The 16,280-nt window shown below is 40.7% G+C and overlaps 1 protein-coding gene across 1 annotated transcript; it reads left to right on the top strand.

Moving 5' to 3' along the window:
* Nucleotides 1-8,149: 8,149 nt before the first annotated feature.
* On the top strand, nt 8,150-9,928 carry LOC128090883 (uncharacterized). Its single transcript, XM_052703636.1, is given in 2 exon segments — nt 8,150-8,950; nt 8,953-9,928. Coding segments are annotated over 2 exon segments (1,521 nt in total). The 5' UTR covers nt 8,150-8,280; the 3' UTR covers nt 9,804-9,928.
* The last annotated feature ends 6,352 nt before the right edge of the window (nt 9,929-16,280 follow it).

The raw sequence follows: 16,280 nt of genomic DNA on the forward strand, positions 1-16,280 counted from the left end.
TTTTTCGTAGAAATTGTTTCAGTAGTATGTCAATATCATGAATGTGAATTAAGTGAAATTAGCAATCAAGGGCTTTTCAGAAGAGATACGCAGAAAGGAGAATGGTGAGGGTGTTCCTCTGTATTAAGAAATGGATAGACTGTGAAGAGCTGTCTTAAATACAGCCACAAAGATGTTGGGAGCTTGTGGGTAAAAGTGAAGGCCTGGACCAATAAAGGATATCTGACTGTTGGACTCAAAGGGAGCGTGATGATGACTTCTTGCTTTAACTACAATCTCAGTAGAATGAGGAGAGTTTTCAACAACCCCAGTGTCTGCTGGGAAAACAACTAGCTGTGAGCAGTTATGTAACTCCTGGCATGCACTAAGGAGAACTTCCATATTTATAAATTGGACAAATCAACCAGAGGTGAAGTACTACTGGATCTGGTGTTCTGGATCAATAAGCTGATGAGCTTATTGAAGATTCCAAGACTGGAGGCAGTCTGAACTGCCACGATCACTCTCTGGTTAGGTTCATAATCTACAGAAACACAGGCCTAAGAAAGAACGAAGTCAGAGCCCTGAAATTTAGAAAGCCAAAATTATAGCAGAACTGTTTAAAGAATTAGTGGGAGAGATTCCCTTGGGAAACTGTCTTTAAGGATGAAGGAAATGAGCAGAGCTGGAAAATCTTTAAGGACATCTTCCTGAGAACACAAGAACTCTCCATCCCTCAATATAAGAAATCAAGTAGAGGAGGCAGGAAACCATCATGACTGAGAAGACTGAGGGATAAGAAGGAAATGCATGGGAAGTAGAAGTAGGGTCCAGGAAGAGCTCAGGGATGCTTTTTGGATATGTAGGTATAGGATTGGGATAGCCAATGCATAAATGGAACTGAAAGGCTAGGGATATAAAGAATAACAAGAAGAAACTCTATAGATACATTACAAGAGAAAGGTCAAAAAGAGCGTACCGCTTTTTATAAATGAGAAAGGAGAACGGCTTAAACAGATATGAAGAAAGTTTAGGTACTGAAAATTGCTTCACTAGCAGTCAGACAGAATCACAGAATCACAGAATGGCCAGGGTTGGAAGGGACCTCAAGGATCATGAAACTCCAACCCCCCTGCGACATGTGGGGTCACCAACTTCCCCATTTAATAGTAGACCAGGCTGCCCAGGGCCCCATCTAATCTGATCTTGAACACCTCCAGGGACAGGGCATCCATAGCCTCTCTGGGCAGCCTGTTCCAGTACCTCACCACTGTCAGAGTAAAGAATTTCTCCCTGACATCCAACCTAAATCTCCCCTCCCTCAACTTAAAAACGTTAACCCCTTGTCCTGCAGTTATCAACTCTTTCAAAGAGTTGATTCCCCTCCTCTTTGTAGGCTCCCTTTAGGTACTGAATGTCTGCAATGAGGTCACCCTGCAGCCTTCTTTTCTCCAGGCTGAACAAGCCCGGCTCCCTCAGCCTGTCTTCATAGGGGAGGTGCTCCAGTCCCCTGATCATCTTCATGGCTCTCCTCTGGACCCTCTCCAACAGCTCCGCTCCCTGTCTTTTTTGTACTGGGGACTCCACACTTGGACGCAGTATTCCAGATGGGGCCTCACAAGAGCAGAACTCAGACTTCCTGTATCTTCCACACCTCTTAAAACCCTTAACCTCCAGGAAGAAGTTGGGAGAGCAAAATCCTTCCCACTATAAATGAAGAGCGCATTTAAAATCACCTGATGAAAATGATTACGTACAAGTTTATTGGGCCTAATGATTTGCATCCTGGTGTCCTGAAGAAAATGGCTGATTTAGTTGCCAAGCCAGTCTTTATTAGAAAAGTCATGGCTATCAGGTGAAGTCCCTGGTGATTGGAAAACGGGAAATATTCCCATTTTTAAGAATTGTGGAAAGGAAAACCTGGGAAACTATAGGCCAGTGATCCTCACTCTGAGATGTGAATACCTCTAAATGTGGAGATTCCTCAGCGTCTTTGGGTAAATCTGTTCCATTGTCTGACCATTGTATACAGTAAATATAGAGTAAATATATATATGCTTAAGCGTAGTTTCTTGTATTTCAATTTTCTCCTAACTGCCTCTTGACCCGGCAGTAGACAGTATTGAAAAGAGCCTAGTTCCTTATTCTTTACTCCTCATGTCAGGTTTTCATGTACATGGTTGAGATTCACCCTGAACCTCCTCTTCTCCATGCTGAACAACTCTGGCTCTCATCCTGTCCTCACAGGAGTGAAGGTCCAGCCACTTTATCAGGACTCACTGCAGTATGTCCTGTCTATCTTGTACTGGGGAGCTGAGTAATAGACACATTCTTTTCAGTGTGTCTCACCAGGACTGAGAATCATCTTAACCTTCTGACAATATTTTGTCTCGTGTAACTCAGGAAGCCGTTGTCTTTGCCATCAGAGTATATTACTGTCTCAGGGCCTTTTCTGCAAATAAACTTTCCAGCCAGACATTCCCATCCTAAAATGGTAGCCCAGGAGAAAGAACTTCCCTTCAACTTCATGAGTTTCCTGTTGGTCCACTTACTTACTGAAGGTGCAAAAGTACAAAAGCAATGCTAAATACAGATCTTTAAAAACATAAAATATCACACATATGGAAGATTTTATCTCAACTAGAAGATAATGTGGGTAAAAGAATCCATGCATATAGACTGCCTGCTAATAAAATTTGATCATACACAACTTTCTTGTACAGTATTTGAAACTTACTGAACTTTCAGCTATAATATGATAACATATGTGAAATTATATCTTGTGATTATAAATAACAGGAAGCTGAATATAACGACAGGTATATTTCAGTCTATTCACAGAATCACAGAATCGTTGATTTTGGAAGAGATCTCATCCAAAATCCATGTCTGAGTGGGGACATCTAGAACACAGTGTCCAAGACCATGGTTTTTGAGTATCCCCACAGCCTCTCTGGGCAACAGTCATCAGCGCTCTGTCATCCACGCAGTAAAGAAGTTTGTGATGTTTAGATGGAGACAGAAAATTTTTGGTTCCAGTTCATGCCCATTGCCTCCTATCTTGGCACTGGCATCACTGGAAAGAGACTGGTTTTGTTCTCTTTGCATTCTCCATTCAAGTATTTATAAGATTCCTCCTGAGCTTCTTTTCCTTCAAGTTGTATAGGCCCAGCTCTCACACTCTCCTCACAGGAGAGGTGCTCTAGTCACTTGATAACATTAGTGTTCTCCTGTTGGGCTCTTTCCAGTACATCACTCACTTTTGTTTTGTCTTCTGATATATTGAGGATGCACTCTACCTCATTGTCCAGATGGTTAATGAATATGTAAAACAAGACTGGACTAGTACTGACTCCTGGGGTACTCCACTTGTAATTGACTTCCAATTCACAATTTTATCTCCACTCCGGAGATCTGGACTTCTATTTTACAGCATTTTGTTGTTTGATTCTTTTTTCTCATACTCTTATCAACACTGTCTGAAAAACAAGATAGCATGATTTTCCAAGACTTCATTATTGGCAAATCAGTAATTTCTTTATAAAAAAGATATACATTGAGGAAGAGATTTCTGTAGGTTTTCTTGTACATCTCTGTTATTTGAGCAAGTCGTTCAAATATAGAATGAAGAGACCTCCTACTCAAAACTTTTACAAGATCATTTCTATTTTAAACTCCAAGCTTGTCTGTTGTGGGGAAAAGTGACTCATGTAGGTTAGTACAAATTTTATGTGCACAATAAAATACAGTGTACTCTTTGTTGGACATCTTCAGGGAGAAATTTGCAATGTCTCAGTTTAGGGTGGTTTTTTTTTTCATATTGGATTAATGTGCCTTATTTGGTAAGTCTTGTGCGAGAGGAGAAAAATAGGAATTAAATGTTTATTTGAGTGTATGAATTTGAAGACAACAGTCCTGATTCTTGAAAAAATCTAGCTAGTGCTATCAAACCTCTCCCTTTGCAGCCTGAGAAGCAATGTAACTTCAAAATAACTTCCTTTTAGACATGTAGTTCGGCCAAGATATGTTCTTCTGTTCATCATCAGTACAAAACAGAAGTGGATATGAATCACTGAATTAAATCTTATGAAATTCTAAAAGCTGTTCTTCCAATAACACTTACGCAGCAATTCTTAATCCATAATCCAAAATCAGTAGAATAATTGCATTGGTTTAGTGTATCTGATGCTTTGAAACAATCTAAAAGTCACTAATACTGTCAGAATTTTGAAATTCAGGAAGGTGTCTGGGATTCCTTTGAGATAAAATCTTAAGAATATACTAACTTCCTTTTATTCTTTTTTTTTTCTTTTTTTCTTTTTTTTTTTTCTTTTATGATAATGTACAGTTTCCACTTTGGAGTTTATAACCTGATTTCAAAACAAGTTTACAAATTAAAAATCACAGCAGTATGTAGTAGTACCATACCCAGTTTTATTTATTAAAATTTAATTCAGTTGTAACGTTTAATAAATTTTCAAAGAAAATGACACAAAACAGTTGTTTTCAGAAGGCTATAAACTGAACTCAATTCTGCATGGCTATTTCATGTTGGTTTTTTTGTTTGTTTGTTTGTTTGTTTAAGTTCTAAACCACTGAAAAACAAAAATTATGAACTATATAACATTTATTATTCACTCTTTATCTATTCATTTACTTTTTCCCATTTATGGATGGCTTCTAATGGATCTTCATCATTCAGATTCATCTAGGCTAATATTGCTGGGAAACGCTGGATTTTTAGGTATCAAATTAGAATAGAAGACATTAAAAGTAGCAACCGGTCCTCATTACAGGTGTAGTACATTAAACTTGGCTGGCTGCTAGGTATCCACCAAGCTGTTTTCTCACTCATCCTTTGCAGCATAACAGGGAGAAAAAATAAAATTAAATGCCATGGAACAAGATAGGGAAAAGGAGCTACAATTTTTGGAAGATTAATTTAATTTATTACCAATTAAAAATAGAGTAGGATAGCAAGAAACTAAACTAAAACTATTAGTGTTGGTCCTTCATAGGTCAGTTCCTGCCAGACAATCTTTTCAGCATACTATAGGCCACAGTTTCTGTCAGGAGTCTCCTCCTGTGTGGATTTCCCTAGAGCTGCAGTGTGGATATCTGTTCCAGCATGGTGCTCCATGGGTTGCTGGGAAATTTCTGCTCTGGTGCTTAAAACACTCCTCTCGGTCTTTTTTTCATGACCTTGGTGTTTGCAGGGTTGATCCTCTCGTTTTTTTTCTCTCTTTTCTCTCACAGCTGCTGCACAGCACTTTATACACTTTTCTAAACATATTATCATGGAGGATCCACCAACTTTGCCCCAGCTTTGACCAGCAGTGAATCCATTCTAGAACCAGCAGGAATTGTCTCTGACATGAAGGCAGCCCCTCGTCTGTTCTCACAAAGGAACTCTCCAGCTATGCCACCAAAGTTTTGTCCCATAAACTCAATATAATAATTAAGAAAGAACTTTTGAAAACTTGATTTCTTTACCAAAATGGTGTTTCCTCCTCAAAAACTGACAGGAAATTGCTATATAGTAACAGCAAACATTAAAAACTTAGTTTCACCACTTCTTAATGCATTTCTTATTTAGGAAAATCTGGCTTACATATCATAAACATAAATGGAGAACCATTCACACAGAATAATCACATAAATATGGTGGCAATGAAACCTGTATCTCTGCTTCAAGTGTCTCATTTATTCGTTTATTGCCAATCTTCATACTATTTTTATTGCCTTTAAGAAATCCACTAGTAAGCACTCAATTATCTATTTCTCACTAGCAATTCTGACTAGAATCAGCTTGTATAGATAAAATCAATGCACAAGTCTTTGAAGCCAGTAATCTAGTCTATCACAAGAGCATGTACAAAAGCACATTGGTATTTTCCAAGTACATGTCTATAATATCCAACAGTTTTTATTTAATCCTCACACCGGAAAAATTTAAGTGTCTTCTTTAGACTGCTTGTTGCAAAACTATGAGATAGAATTTGTAAAATAATTACATATGTATGTTTAAGTAGTTTTTCCACATGTAATCTTGGATTTGTCCTTACCTATGTTATAAAATATTATGTGAGCACCAACTATCCACTCTTTTGCTGAGGTTTTAGACTCTTGCAAACTACTCTCTGTTGTTGGCAGACAATATTGTTTCAGTGATGTACTTTTTTTTTTTTTTCTCTCAATATTTAGCAATCTTGTGATATGTGCTAGTCACCTGGGACATGCATTGTCTAGGAGCCAAATATTCCATGTACTGCCACAAGCAGGTGGCAAACCTAATCATAAGAAAACTCACTTCCTTCCAGCAACTGTTATTAACACAGGGCATCATAAATATTTTTACAACTGTTAAGTCTGGATCCACACCACAGAAAACCAGACTTTTTTAGGAAGCTTCCTCATAGTACCTTTCTTCTGCTTGTTGCCATCAGAAAGCTCTTTGACAATGAATGAACAAAGAGCACTGAAGCACAAAATCTTAATCAAAAGTATTTTCACTCTACAACCTCCTGAAGGGGTTGTGGCGAAGAGGGATTTGGCCTCTTCTCCCAGGCAACAAGCAGGACAAGGGGTAATGGCCGCAAGTTGTATCAGAGGAGGTTTAGGTTGGACATAAGGAAGAACTATTTCTCTCAGAGAGTGGTCAGGCACTGGAATGGCTGCCCAGGGAGATGGTGGAGTCACCAACCCTGGCAGTGTTCACGAGGCATCTGGATGACATGCTGTGTGATATGGTTTAGTGCTTGTGGTGGCAATGGTGAGACAGTTGGACTGGATGATCATATAGGTCGTTTCCAACCTTGTGATTCTATGATTCTATGACCTTGGATTATTGCCATTGCAGCCAGCAAGGAAATTGTAAGTTCATCTTGGAGACTAGAGACTGTGCCCCACATCTTGTGATGTGGAAAGAAATATCAACATTCAGTTTTCACAAGGAAAAAAAAAAAAGGATCGCATATATCCGCATAAAATACATACAGCCCTATTAGAAGACAAATTTAATAATCCTAGAATAGGATAGTTGAACTTTAGAAAAACATTTGTTTACACAAAATGAAGTTATCTAACTGGTAAAATATTACCAAATGGCATAAATGCTCTCCAGAGATCAACAGTTCTATCTGTAAATCAAATACTGAGGCAAAAATGACTGTTAGCTCAGATATCACTCATCACTGCCATACAAGACAACATGTTCTTGTTGTAGATTTGGATATTGGATAAATAAATACAATTTTCAAGCTTGAATCTAGTAGTGAATTACTGTCACAGTAAGATCTAACAATGAAAGAATTGCTCAGAGGTAAATAGAAAATGATGTCCACATCAAAAAGCTGTTAAAGAAAGGAAAAACATCTGAACAAATTAATATTGATTTTTTTTCATGTTCCTCTTAAAATAAAATGTGCTCAGCAGTTTTTGAGAATACACTTGGGTAATAATAATAATAATAAATCGGAAATCATATTTTGTTTTTTTTTTTTAATGGCTTCATTACAGCTGATTTTGAAGAAGCTGTTATAAAATAAAGGAAAAAGATCCAGCATTATACACTGATAAGGTACTATGATTTCTTTTCTTATGTATTCGCACTGAAGAATTGTGAGAATCCTTCTCTGTTTTTTTTTTACAAATTAACATTTGTAATAAACTGGTCGGACCAACATTTGAACCGTTGCTTCTTAATCTCACGCCGGGTATATAGATAATAAAAGAACCTCCTCTCCCTCCTATAAATTGGAGCGAGACATTTATTTAATGGCGTAGTCGTTGCAGGATACCCGCTGTGAGAGTGTTGTCCTTCCAGATACTGTTTGAAACTTTTTTCTCTGTGTGCACCTCCTGGAGTTGCAAGGAGCGATAGTTTTGAAAATTTAGACGTGAGTCCTTCTCCAGGAAGACCGCTCCATATTCTGAAACTTTACCTTTCATGTGTGTACCTCTCGGGGACGTATTTTGACTATTTGCATTTTGATTAATACGTGTGTGCCTCCTCGGGAAGACTTCTCTGGTTTTTTGGTGACTGAAGTGCGAAACTTGAAGTGATAAACTTAAACGTGTGTGCCTCTCCAAGAAATTTTATTTACTCTATTGAAACCTAGAAAGTGTTGCTTTAGCGTCACATTTTTTGTGTGCTCCCCCAAAGAAAGGGAGGCGTGATTGGAGCATTTGCATTTGTTTAGGTGTGCTGTATCTCCCTGGGAGGAGAGGTGAGGAGTAACTGAGCTTTTGAATACGTGTACCTCCTCCTCCCTTAGTATAGATCTTTCATTGTATTAAGAAATGAGCGACAGCATTGCCAACATGAAAAGTGAAGATGTATTATTTGATCTTTTAGAAAAACATGATGCTCGACCCTCTTTATCAGGTATGGATTGGGCACGACAGAACTGGTATAACTTGCAGAGTGTTTCGGACCGTATTAGTATCCTGCAAAAGAATGCTCGTACTCGAGCTGGAAAAGGAAAGTCATTTATCTGTGCAGTACTAGGTTCTGCTCTGGTTGCAGCCACAGAATTCCGAGACCAGCAACTTAAGGCAGAAACCCAAACTATAGAGTCGCTGCAGGAACTGGTCAAGACTCTGCAGAAACAAACAGAGGAACTAAAAAGGCAATTAGAAAATGAAAAGCATGATGCAGCTCTCTTACTAGAGGCTCTGAAGGAGCAGTTAAGGTATAAAGATAATAGCGATATTATCGCTCATAGTTTGCCTCAAGAAAAAATCTATCCTCTAGAAGGATTGAAAGAAATGAAGGCAAGGTTAGACAAATTAGAGGCCTCTCCAGCCCAGATGCGTCCTTTGATAAAAACTGAATATACATTTGATAACAGTGAGGATCTAGATCCTCAAATGAATGTTAAGGAAATTCCCTTCTCAGCCACTGAACTGGCGAAATTGAAGAAAGATTTCAGCCGCTCTCCAAAGGAATCAGAAACAGAATATGTATGGAGGTTATCACTGGTGGCGACCAGATTCTGCTAACAGAAAAAGAGGCGGAAGGTTACTGGGGACCAGGAGTATTTTTAACTACTGGCAACAGTCGTGCTCCCTGGTCCTTAACACAAAGAGCTGCCTATTGGGCAGGTGGTCTCAACCCTTTAGAAAGGGGAGACCCTCTTGCCATTACTGGAACAGTTGATCAGTTAGTAGAGAGTGTTCAAAAGGCTGCTTGTCTCCAAATGATGTATGATAGAAAGCTGCAGCTGCACCATGAATCACCTATGATGATGCCTGTTGATCCTGAGAGAATGACTGCTTTAATTAGAGGGCTTCCAGAGTCGTTAAAACCTATAGGTATTCAACTGCAAGGAAAAATAGAGGCTATGTCTCAGGGAGAGAGAATTCGGCCAGTGTTAGAAGGAACTGTAACCCCCAACCATCTGCAGTCAGGAAACAAAGCATGGACGTGGGGAGAGGTTGCCCAAGAGTTAATTAACTATGGAAGGAAATATGGGCCAGTGGTTTCTTCCTCCACTAAATTTGAGCCAAGAGAAGTAAGACTTGCAGCAGTCAGCCTTGCCCCCAGGCCTCCTAGCTCAAAACTCAGTGGGACTGGAAGGGTCTCACTGTCAGTAAAAACAGGTAGGCGAAATATTGATCATAAACGTAATAGTCTCTGGATACTGGGCTGGCAAAAGGGTGTTCCACGAGATTTGATGAATGGATTACCCACTGTCAGGTTAGAGAAATTAGTTAACTGGTGGCCAGAACAAAAGATCCAGAATCTTGAGGAAAGCAAAACCCCAGGTCCTAAGGTCTCTCCCAGGGAACCTGAACGGCTACCCAAACCATTAGAAAACTGATGTCTTCGCCCCTCCCAAGTGAGCGGGGTGGGGGCGGTGAAGGGTGGATGCATGAGAAAGTTCACAACAAAGGGAAACAAGATCGTCGATTTAACACCTTTTGCTAAAGGCCTCACCACTCTTGCAAGTTATCCCTGTGAGTCATGATCCAGTGGCTGATAAGCCAGGGAAAAACTTTTACCTCCCTGGCCACACTGTGTCTATTTGACTCAGCTAGCCTGAGGCCAGTTTCCCCTAACCTTAACAGGATCCCTTAACAAATACCTTTGGAAGGCTAAAGACACCCCGAAAAAGGAATATGGAATCAACACTTGCTGTATTGTTCCCTCATTTTTTTTTTAACCCTATTAACAAAGCCCAAAAAGGGCAAGTCGGTGTCTTGTTTTATTTCACAGAAGATCCCCGTGGGACCTTGACAGAACACAAAAAGACTAATAGCTGATTTTAACTATTTGTGTTTTGTGACAGAAATACTGATTTGATCATGCTAGAACACTGAATGTACCTTTTGATTACATTTTTTTTTTGGTTGCAATAGTGTTATGTTTTGTGTTGTTATGGGTGTGGGTGGTGATTGGTATCAGTCCTTGGATCTGTTAAACTTCACAACTGGGTTCAGGGTTTTTTACAGGTCATCCTGGTTTACTGGTACTCCCTGCACAGTGATACCATTTCTTTTGACTCCTTCTTTCACTCCTTTTTACCAAACTGATTATGATTTGCATGTAACTCCTCCACAGTGTTTCCAAATTTCTGACAAATTGGGAAATTAATCAAGGGACTCATCTAATATCTATTAGATGTGGTCACAAAAGAAATCTATCATAAAGCCTTTTGCACTGATGCTTTTCAGTGTCACACCAGTCCAGGAGTTCCATCCAAAACATGGTTGTTAGAAAGTGCCTAAGTTTTAAAAAGAGATGTGTGTGTTTCTGGGATTACCCCTCTGTGATGGTTTGTACTGTGGAGGTATCCTGCACACACTGTCCTGTGAAAAGTTCTGTGGACTGTAACAATACTTGAACTTGCCAAACTAATATTTATATCTCTTAGCATTTGAATTGCTTTGGAAATGCTCAAGTGTAAAGTTCTCGAAACACTAAATCATCTTGGAAAACATTACATGGCAAGTCCACGTATTGTCAAATTAGACTAGATATGCTTTTAATCTTTTAGTAAATTAACTGAAGTGTAATATTGTATGGCTATTCATAAACACCACAACCTCTACTGAAGAATTACCATCTGGATCCTGGCTTACACTGGGAGTTCCTGGGTGGGGAAAGCAGCTGATACAAATACCTAAGTTTGTTTTACCTATTTATTTATTATTATTGGTTATTGTTAAATGTATGGTTGTCTCTTTTCACTTTCTACCTTTTATTCATCATGTAACATTTGTGTCACCACTCCTGATGTATCACCAAGTGGTGTCTGTGGCAAACCAAATGATTCTAATTGTTGTCTAAAGATTGATGATAATGGTAAAGTTGTTAAACAAATTGCCCAGGGTGTACGGAAAATAGCCCATGTTCCTGTCCAAACCTGGAAGGGCCTAGACATAGATTTCTTTTCCTGGCTTCCAAGTGGCCCATGGGTCAAACGTATCCTATTTCATCTGCTGTGTGTTGTTGCAACTCTTATGTTTGTACCGTGTATGATTCCATGTTTTATTCAACTGATACAACGTGTTGTATCTTCCATGTATTTTGTAACCGCTTCAACAGATGATGGACAAGTCCAACAGATCAGGGCAACATTTGTAACCAAGCCCAAGAAATCTTTTATAGTAATTGTGTAACAATTATCTTCCCCTTCTCCCCCTCCTCTTTCCCTCTTGCTTGTTTGCTGTCTTTCCATTTTCTCCCTTTTCTTTTCCTCACCACCATGGAGGGTTACTTATGCTTCATTTCAAGCAATCTTTGAGCCACGGGGTGGTGTGAGAATCCTTCTCTGTTTTTTTTTGGCTCAAAGCTTGCTTCCTGAGGTATTTCTTGTGAAAAGACTCTGAATGATTTGTTGAGGAGGCAACTAATAGGTGCTAACCGTGTGACAATGGATATCGCTTTGGGAACATTTGAAAGCCCCTTCCCCCAGAGCTGCTTGCTCTGTAGAAGAGCTGATGAGAATGCTCAGGAGTGTTTAGTGGCGGAAGATCTGGCCTGTGACAAAACAGCTCCAGCTAGGTGTGGGAAAATTGGGGAACGATACCATCGTGTTCTGTGAGAAACAGGATGCAGATGGGCACCCCTGCTCCCTCTTATCTGCTGGCAAGGCCCGGAAGATGGGAACAAAGGAGTTTCTGCTGAGATCCCAGAGCCAGAAGCTGCCACTCAAAGGAGAGCTGACTCGACCACTTTGGATTTGAGCTGTCACTCCAAAGATAGCTGACTTCACCACTTTGAAACCATTGAAAAGGGGCCATCATCACCGTTGTCGTCGTCGTTGTTGGCAACAGGACAACTCTGCCTGACGACCCACCGCTACTGAAGATCAAAGACTGAACTATGAACCACGCTGGATCCATGGTGGTGACTATGTCCCTCTTGCTGCCTATAAAGACTCCTTGCCTCTTCTTTTCTATCTTTCCTATCGCCCTCCTTCCCTTCCCCCATTACCCTACTTCATAATATTGTCCGTCCTCCCCTTCCCCATTTCCCTAATTAACATTTGTAATAAACTGGTCGGACCAACATTTGAACCGTTGCTTCTTAATCTCACGCCGGGGATATAGATAATAAAAGAACCTCCTCTCCCTCCTATAAATTGGAGCGAGACAGGAATAACCTCATTATGTTTTAAATATTATGATTTAACTAGATAAATCTGACTAAGCGTTGGTGACTACCATGTTAAAAATCACCTGAGAGTATTCACTGATGGTAAAAACCTAATCAGTGTTGGAACTAAGGTATAATTCACCTAATTCTAAATTAAACTTCTGCACTTGGTCAGCTGACATAAACTTCCAATGAATGCATGCCGTGAAGATTCACATAACTGGAATACCTCCATTAAGGGCTTTAAGCTTTTTAGAAACAATAGGCAATATAGGAGAGATGAGACAGTTGCCCTCTAAGTTAGAAGGTGTGCAGCAAGGAACTGTAAGAAACAGTCAGAAACAGGCTGAGAGCCTGTGAGTTAAGATGAGGAATGAGACCAATAAAGAACACATGGTGGTTGGGGTCTATTACAGGCCACCTGACCTGCAGGTAGGTTAGGCCACCTGACAGGTAGGTTAGGGGGCTGGAGCACCTCCCCTATGAGGACAGGCTGAGGGAGTTGGGCTTGTTCAGCCTGGAGAAGAGAAGGCTGCGGGGCGACCTCATTGCAGCCTATCAATACCTGAAGGGAACCTACACCCAGGAGGGGAGTAAACTCTTCAGAAGGGCTGACAACAGCAGGACTAGGGGAAATGGATCAAAGTTGAAGGAGGAAAGATTTAGGTTGGATGTTAGGGGGAAGTTCTTCACAAGGAGAGTGGTTAGGCCCTGGAACAGGCTGCCCAGGGAGGTTGTGGATGCCCCGTCCTTGGACGTGTTCAAGGCCAGGTTGGACGGGGTCCTGGGCAACCTGATCTGAATGTGTGTGTTTGGTGGCCCTGCTAGGCAGGGGGGTTGGAACTACATGATCCTTGAGGTCCCTTCCAACCCAGGTGATTCTGTGATTCTGTGATTCTGTGACCAAGGGAGGCCTGTTGATAATGCCTTCTTTCTTCAGCTGCAAGAAGTATCACACTCACATGCTCTCATCCTTATGAGGGATTTCAACCACCCGAGTATCTGCTGGGAAAACAACATGGCAAGGCAAGAGATAAGGAGACTCCTGGAGCCTATTGATGATAACTGTCTGATTCAGACACTGAACAGACTGATCAGAGGGGAAGCGTTGCTGGATTTGGTGCTCATCAGTGTAGAGGAGATCATTAACAACATTAAGATCAGAGGCAGCCTGAGCCACAGAAACTGTGGCCTGTTCGAGTTCACGATTTTGAGAAATGTGGGCCTGGTAAATAGTGGAGTCTGGAGAGCAAAATTCAGACTGTTTAAGGAATTGTTGAACAAGATGTCCTGGGAAGAGGTCCTTAGAGACAAAAAAGTAAAGCAAAGCTGTCTACTCTTTAAGGATTGCTTTCTAAGAGTTCAAGAGTTCTCCAGCTCTCAGAATGATAAAGCAGGCAGAGGAAGCAGGAAACCGGCATGGCTTAATAAGTACCTGTTGGTCAAATTGAGGGAAAGGAAGCAGGGATGTGTCACCTTGGAAGAATACAGGGCTATTGTCTGGATTTGCAGAGATGGGATTAGGAAAGCCAAGGCATGGATAGAACTTTACTTGGTGAGGGATGTTAAAAACAATGTGTTTTACAGCTACATACATCACAAGACATAGGCCAAAGAGACCGTGCCTCCTTTGATAAATGAGAAAGGAGAACTAGTTGCAACAGTTATGGAGGAGGCTGAGGTACTCAGTGTGTTCTTTGCCTGAGTCTTCAGTGGCAGCCACGATCTCCTATTTCTCTCATCCCTGATCCTTACATCCCTGAACCTCTTGATGGAAACCAGGGGAGCAAACTCCACCTACTACAAGAGCAGAGCAAGTCCAAGACCATCTCTGACACTGAATATCTACAAGTCTACAGGGCCAGATTACAGCCATCTCAAGGTTCTAAGGGAGCAGGCTGATGTGGTTGTCAAGCCTGTTTCCATCACAGCTGTCAGGCAAAGTCCCAGGTGACTGGGAAAAGGGAAACATCACTCCCATTTATAAGGAAGAGAGGAAGGAGGACCTGGGGACTACAGGCTGGTGAGCCTCATCTCTGTGCCTAAGAAGACCACAGAACAGATCCTCCTGGAAGACATGTTAAGGCACATGAGGGATGAGCAGGCGATCCAAAACAGCCAGCATGGATACACCAAGGGAAGGTCATGCCTGACTAATCTGGTGGGCCTTCTGTGATAGAGTGATGGTATTGGTGGGCAAGAGGAAGGCAAATGATGTCATCTACCTGGACTTGTGCAAGATCTTTGGCATGGTCCCCCACCACATCCTTATCTCTAAATTGGAGAGATATGGATTTCAAGGGTGGAAAATCCATATCTATCAATATTTCAGTAGATAAGGAATCAGATAGAAGATCACAGCCAGAGGATTGTGGTCAGTGCCTTTGGGTCCATCTGGACGCTAGTGAGAAGCAATCCCAAGGATCTGTCTTCAGACTGATATGCTTAGCATCTTTATCAATAATATAGACTATGGGATCAGGTGCACCCTCAGCAACTTTGCTGATGACACCAAGCTGAGTGGTGTGGATGATAAAACAGAAGGATACAGACTGGGAGAAAAACTCCATGAGAGTAGCCCAGCTAAGAATGACTTAGGATTCCTGGTAGAGGAAAAACTTCACATGAGACAGAATTGTGTGCTTGTAGTCCAGAAGGCCAGTGGTATCCTGGCCTGAATCAGAAGAGGAACAGCCATCAGGGCATGGAAGGTGGTTGTCCCTTTATACTCTGCCCTCATGAGGCCCCATCTGTAGCACTGCATTCAGGCCTGGGAAAGATGTGAAACTGTTTGAGAGGATCCCAAGGGGGGGCACAAAAATTGTCAGAGGGCTGGAGCCCTGCTCCCATAAACACAGACTGAAGGAACTAAACTGGTTCAATCTGGAGAAAAGAAGGCTGTGGGAAAACCTTATTGCAGCTTTCCAGTATTTAAAGTGAGATTATAAAAAGGAGGAAAATCAACTTCTTACATGGACAGATAATGATATGACAAGGAAGAGTGGTTTTAAATTAAAGGAAGGAAGGTTTGGATTAGATGTCAGAGAAAGTTTTTCGCAGAGAAGGTGCTGAACTGCTGGGATATGTTGCCCAGAGAGGTAGTGTCTGCCCCAAATCATGGAGGTGTTTAAGGCCAGGTTGGATGGGATCCTGGACAACCTGATCTAGTGTTTGATTTAGTGCTTGGCAATTCTTCCTGTGGCAGGGGTGTTGGAACTTGGTGATCCTCAAGGTTCCTTCCACCCAAACATCATATGATTCTATGATTCTATGAATAGATTAACTAGACTTCCACTGTCTATAATGGGAAACTAGACAAACATTTCCAACTGGAGACATTTACTTTTATAATACCTATACTTAAAATAAATGAATCCAACCCACAGGTGAAACTAAATTTGTATATCTTTTCCTTGTGATGAGAAATTAAAATAATTGTATTATAGCAAGTATTCCTGCTATTTCAGCATTTCTTTATTTTGTGTTCAGTTTTCAAGAAATTACGGAAGGGAGATAAGATTAGAAATCAAACATGGGTAGTAAATCAAAATTCCTGATTTTCTAAAGACTTAGTCAAGCAAAATGCATGCAAATCCCATCCATTTCAGGAGCATTTACTGATTTTTTTTTATTATTATTATTTTATTTTATTTTATTTTTTTTGTAGCTTTGAAGATCAATCTGTTTCTGCTTGACT

This window comes from Tympanuchus pallidicinctus, unplaced genomic scaffold, assembly GCF_026119805.1.
Source record: "Tympanuchus pallidicinctus isolate F22 unplaced genomic scaffold, pur_lepc_1.0 scaffold5, whole genome shotgun sequence".
Classification (NCBI taxonomy): domain Eukaryota; kingdom Metazoa; phylum Chordata; class Aves; order Galliformes; family Phasianidae; genus Tympanuchus; species Tympanuchus pallidicinctus.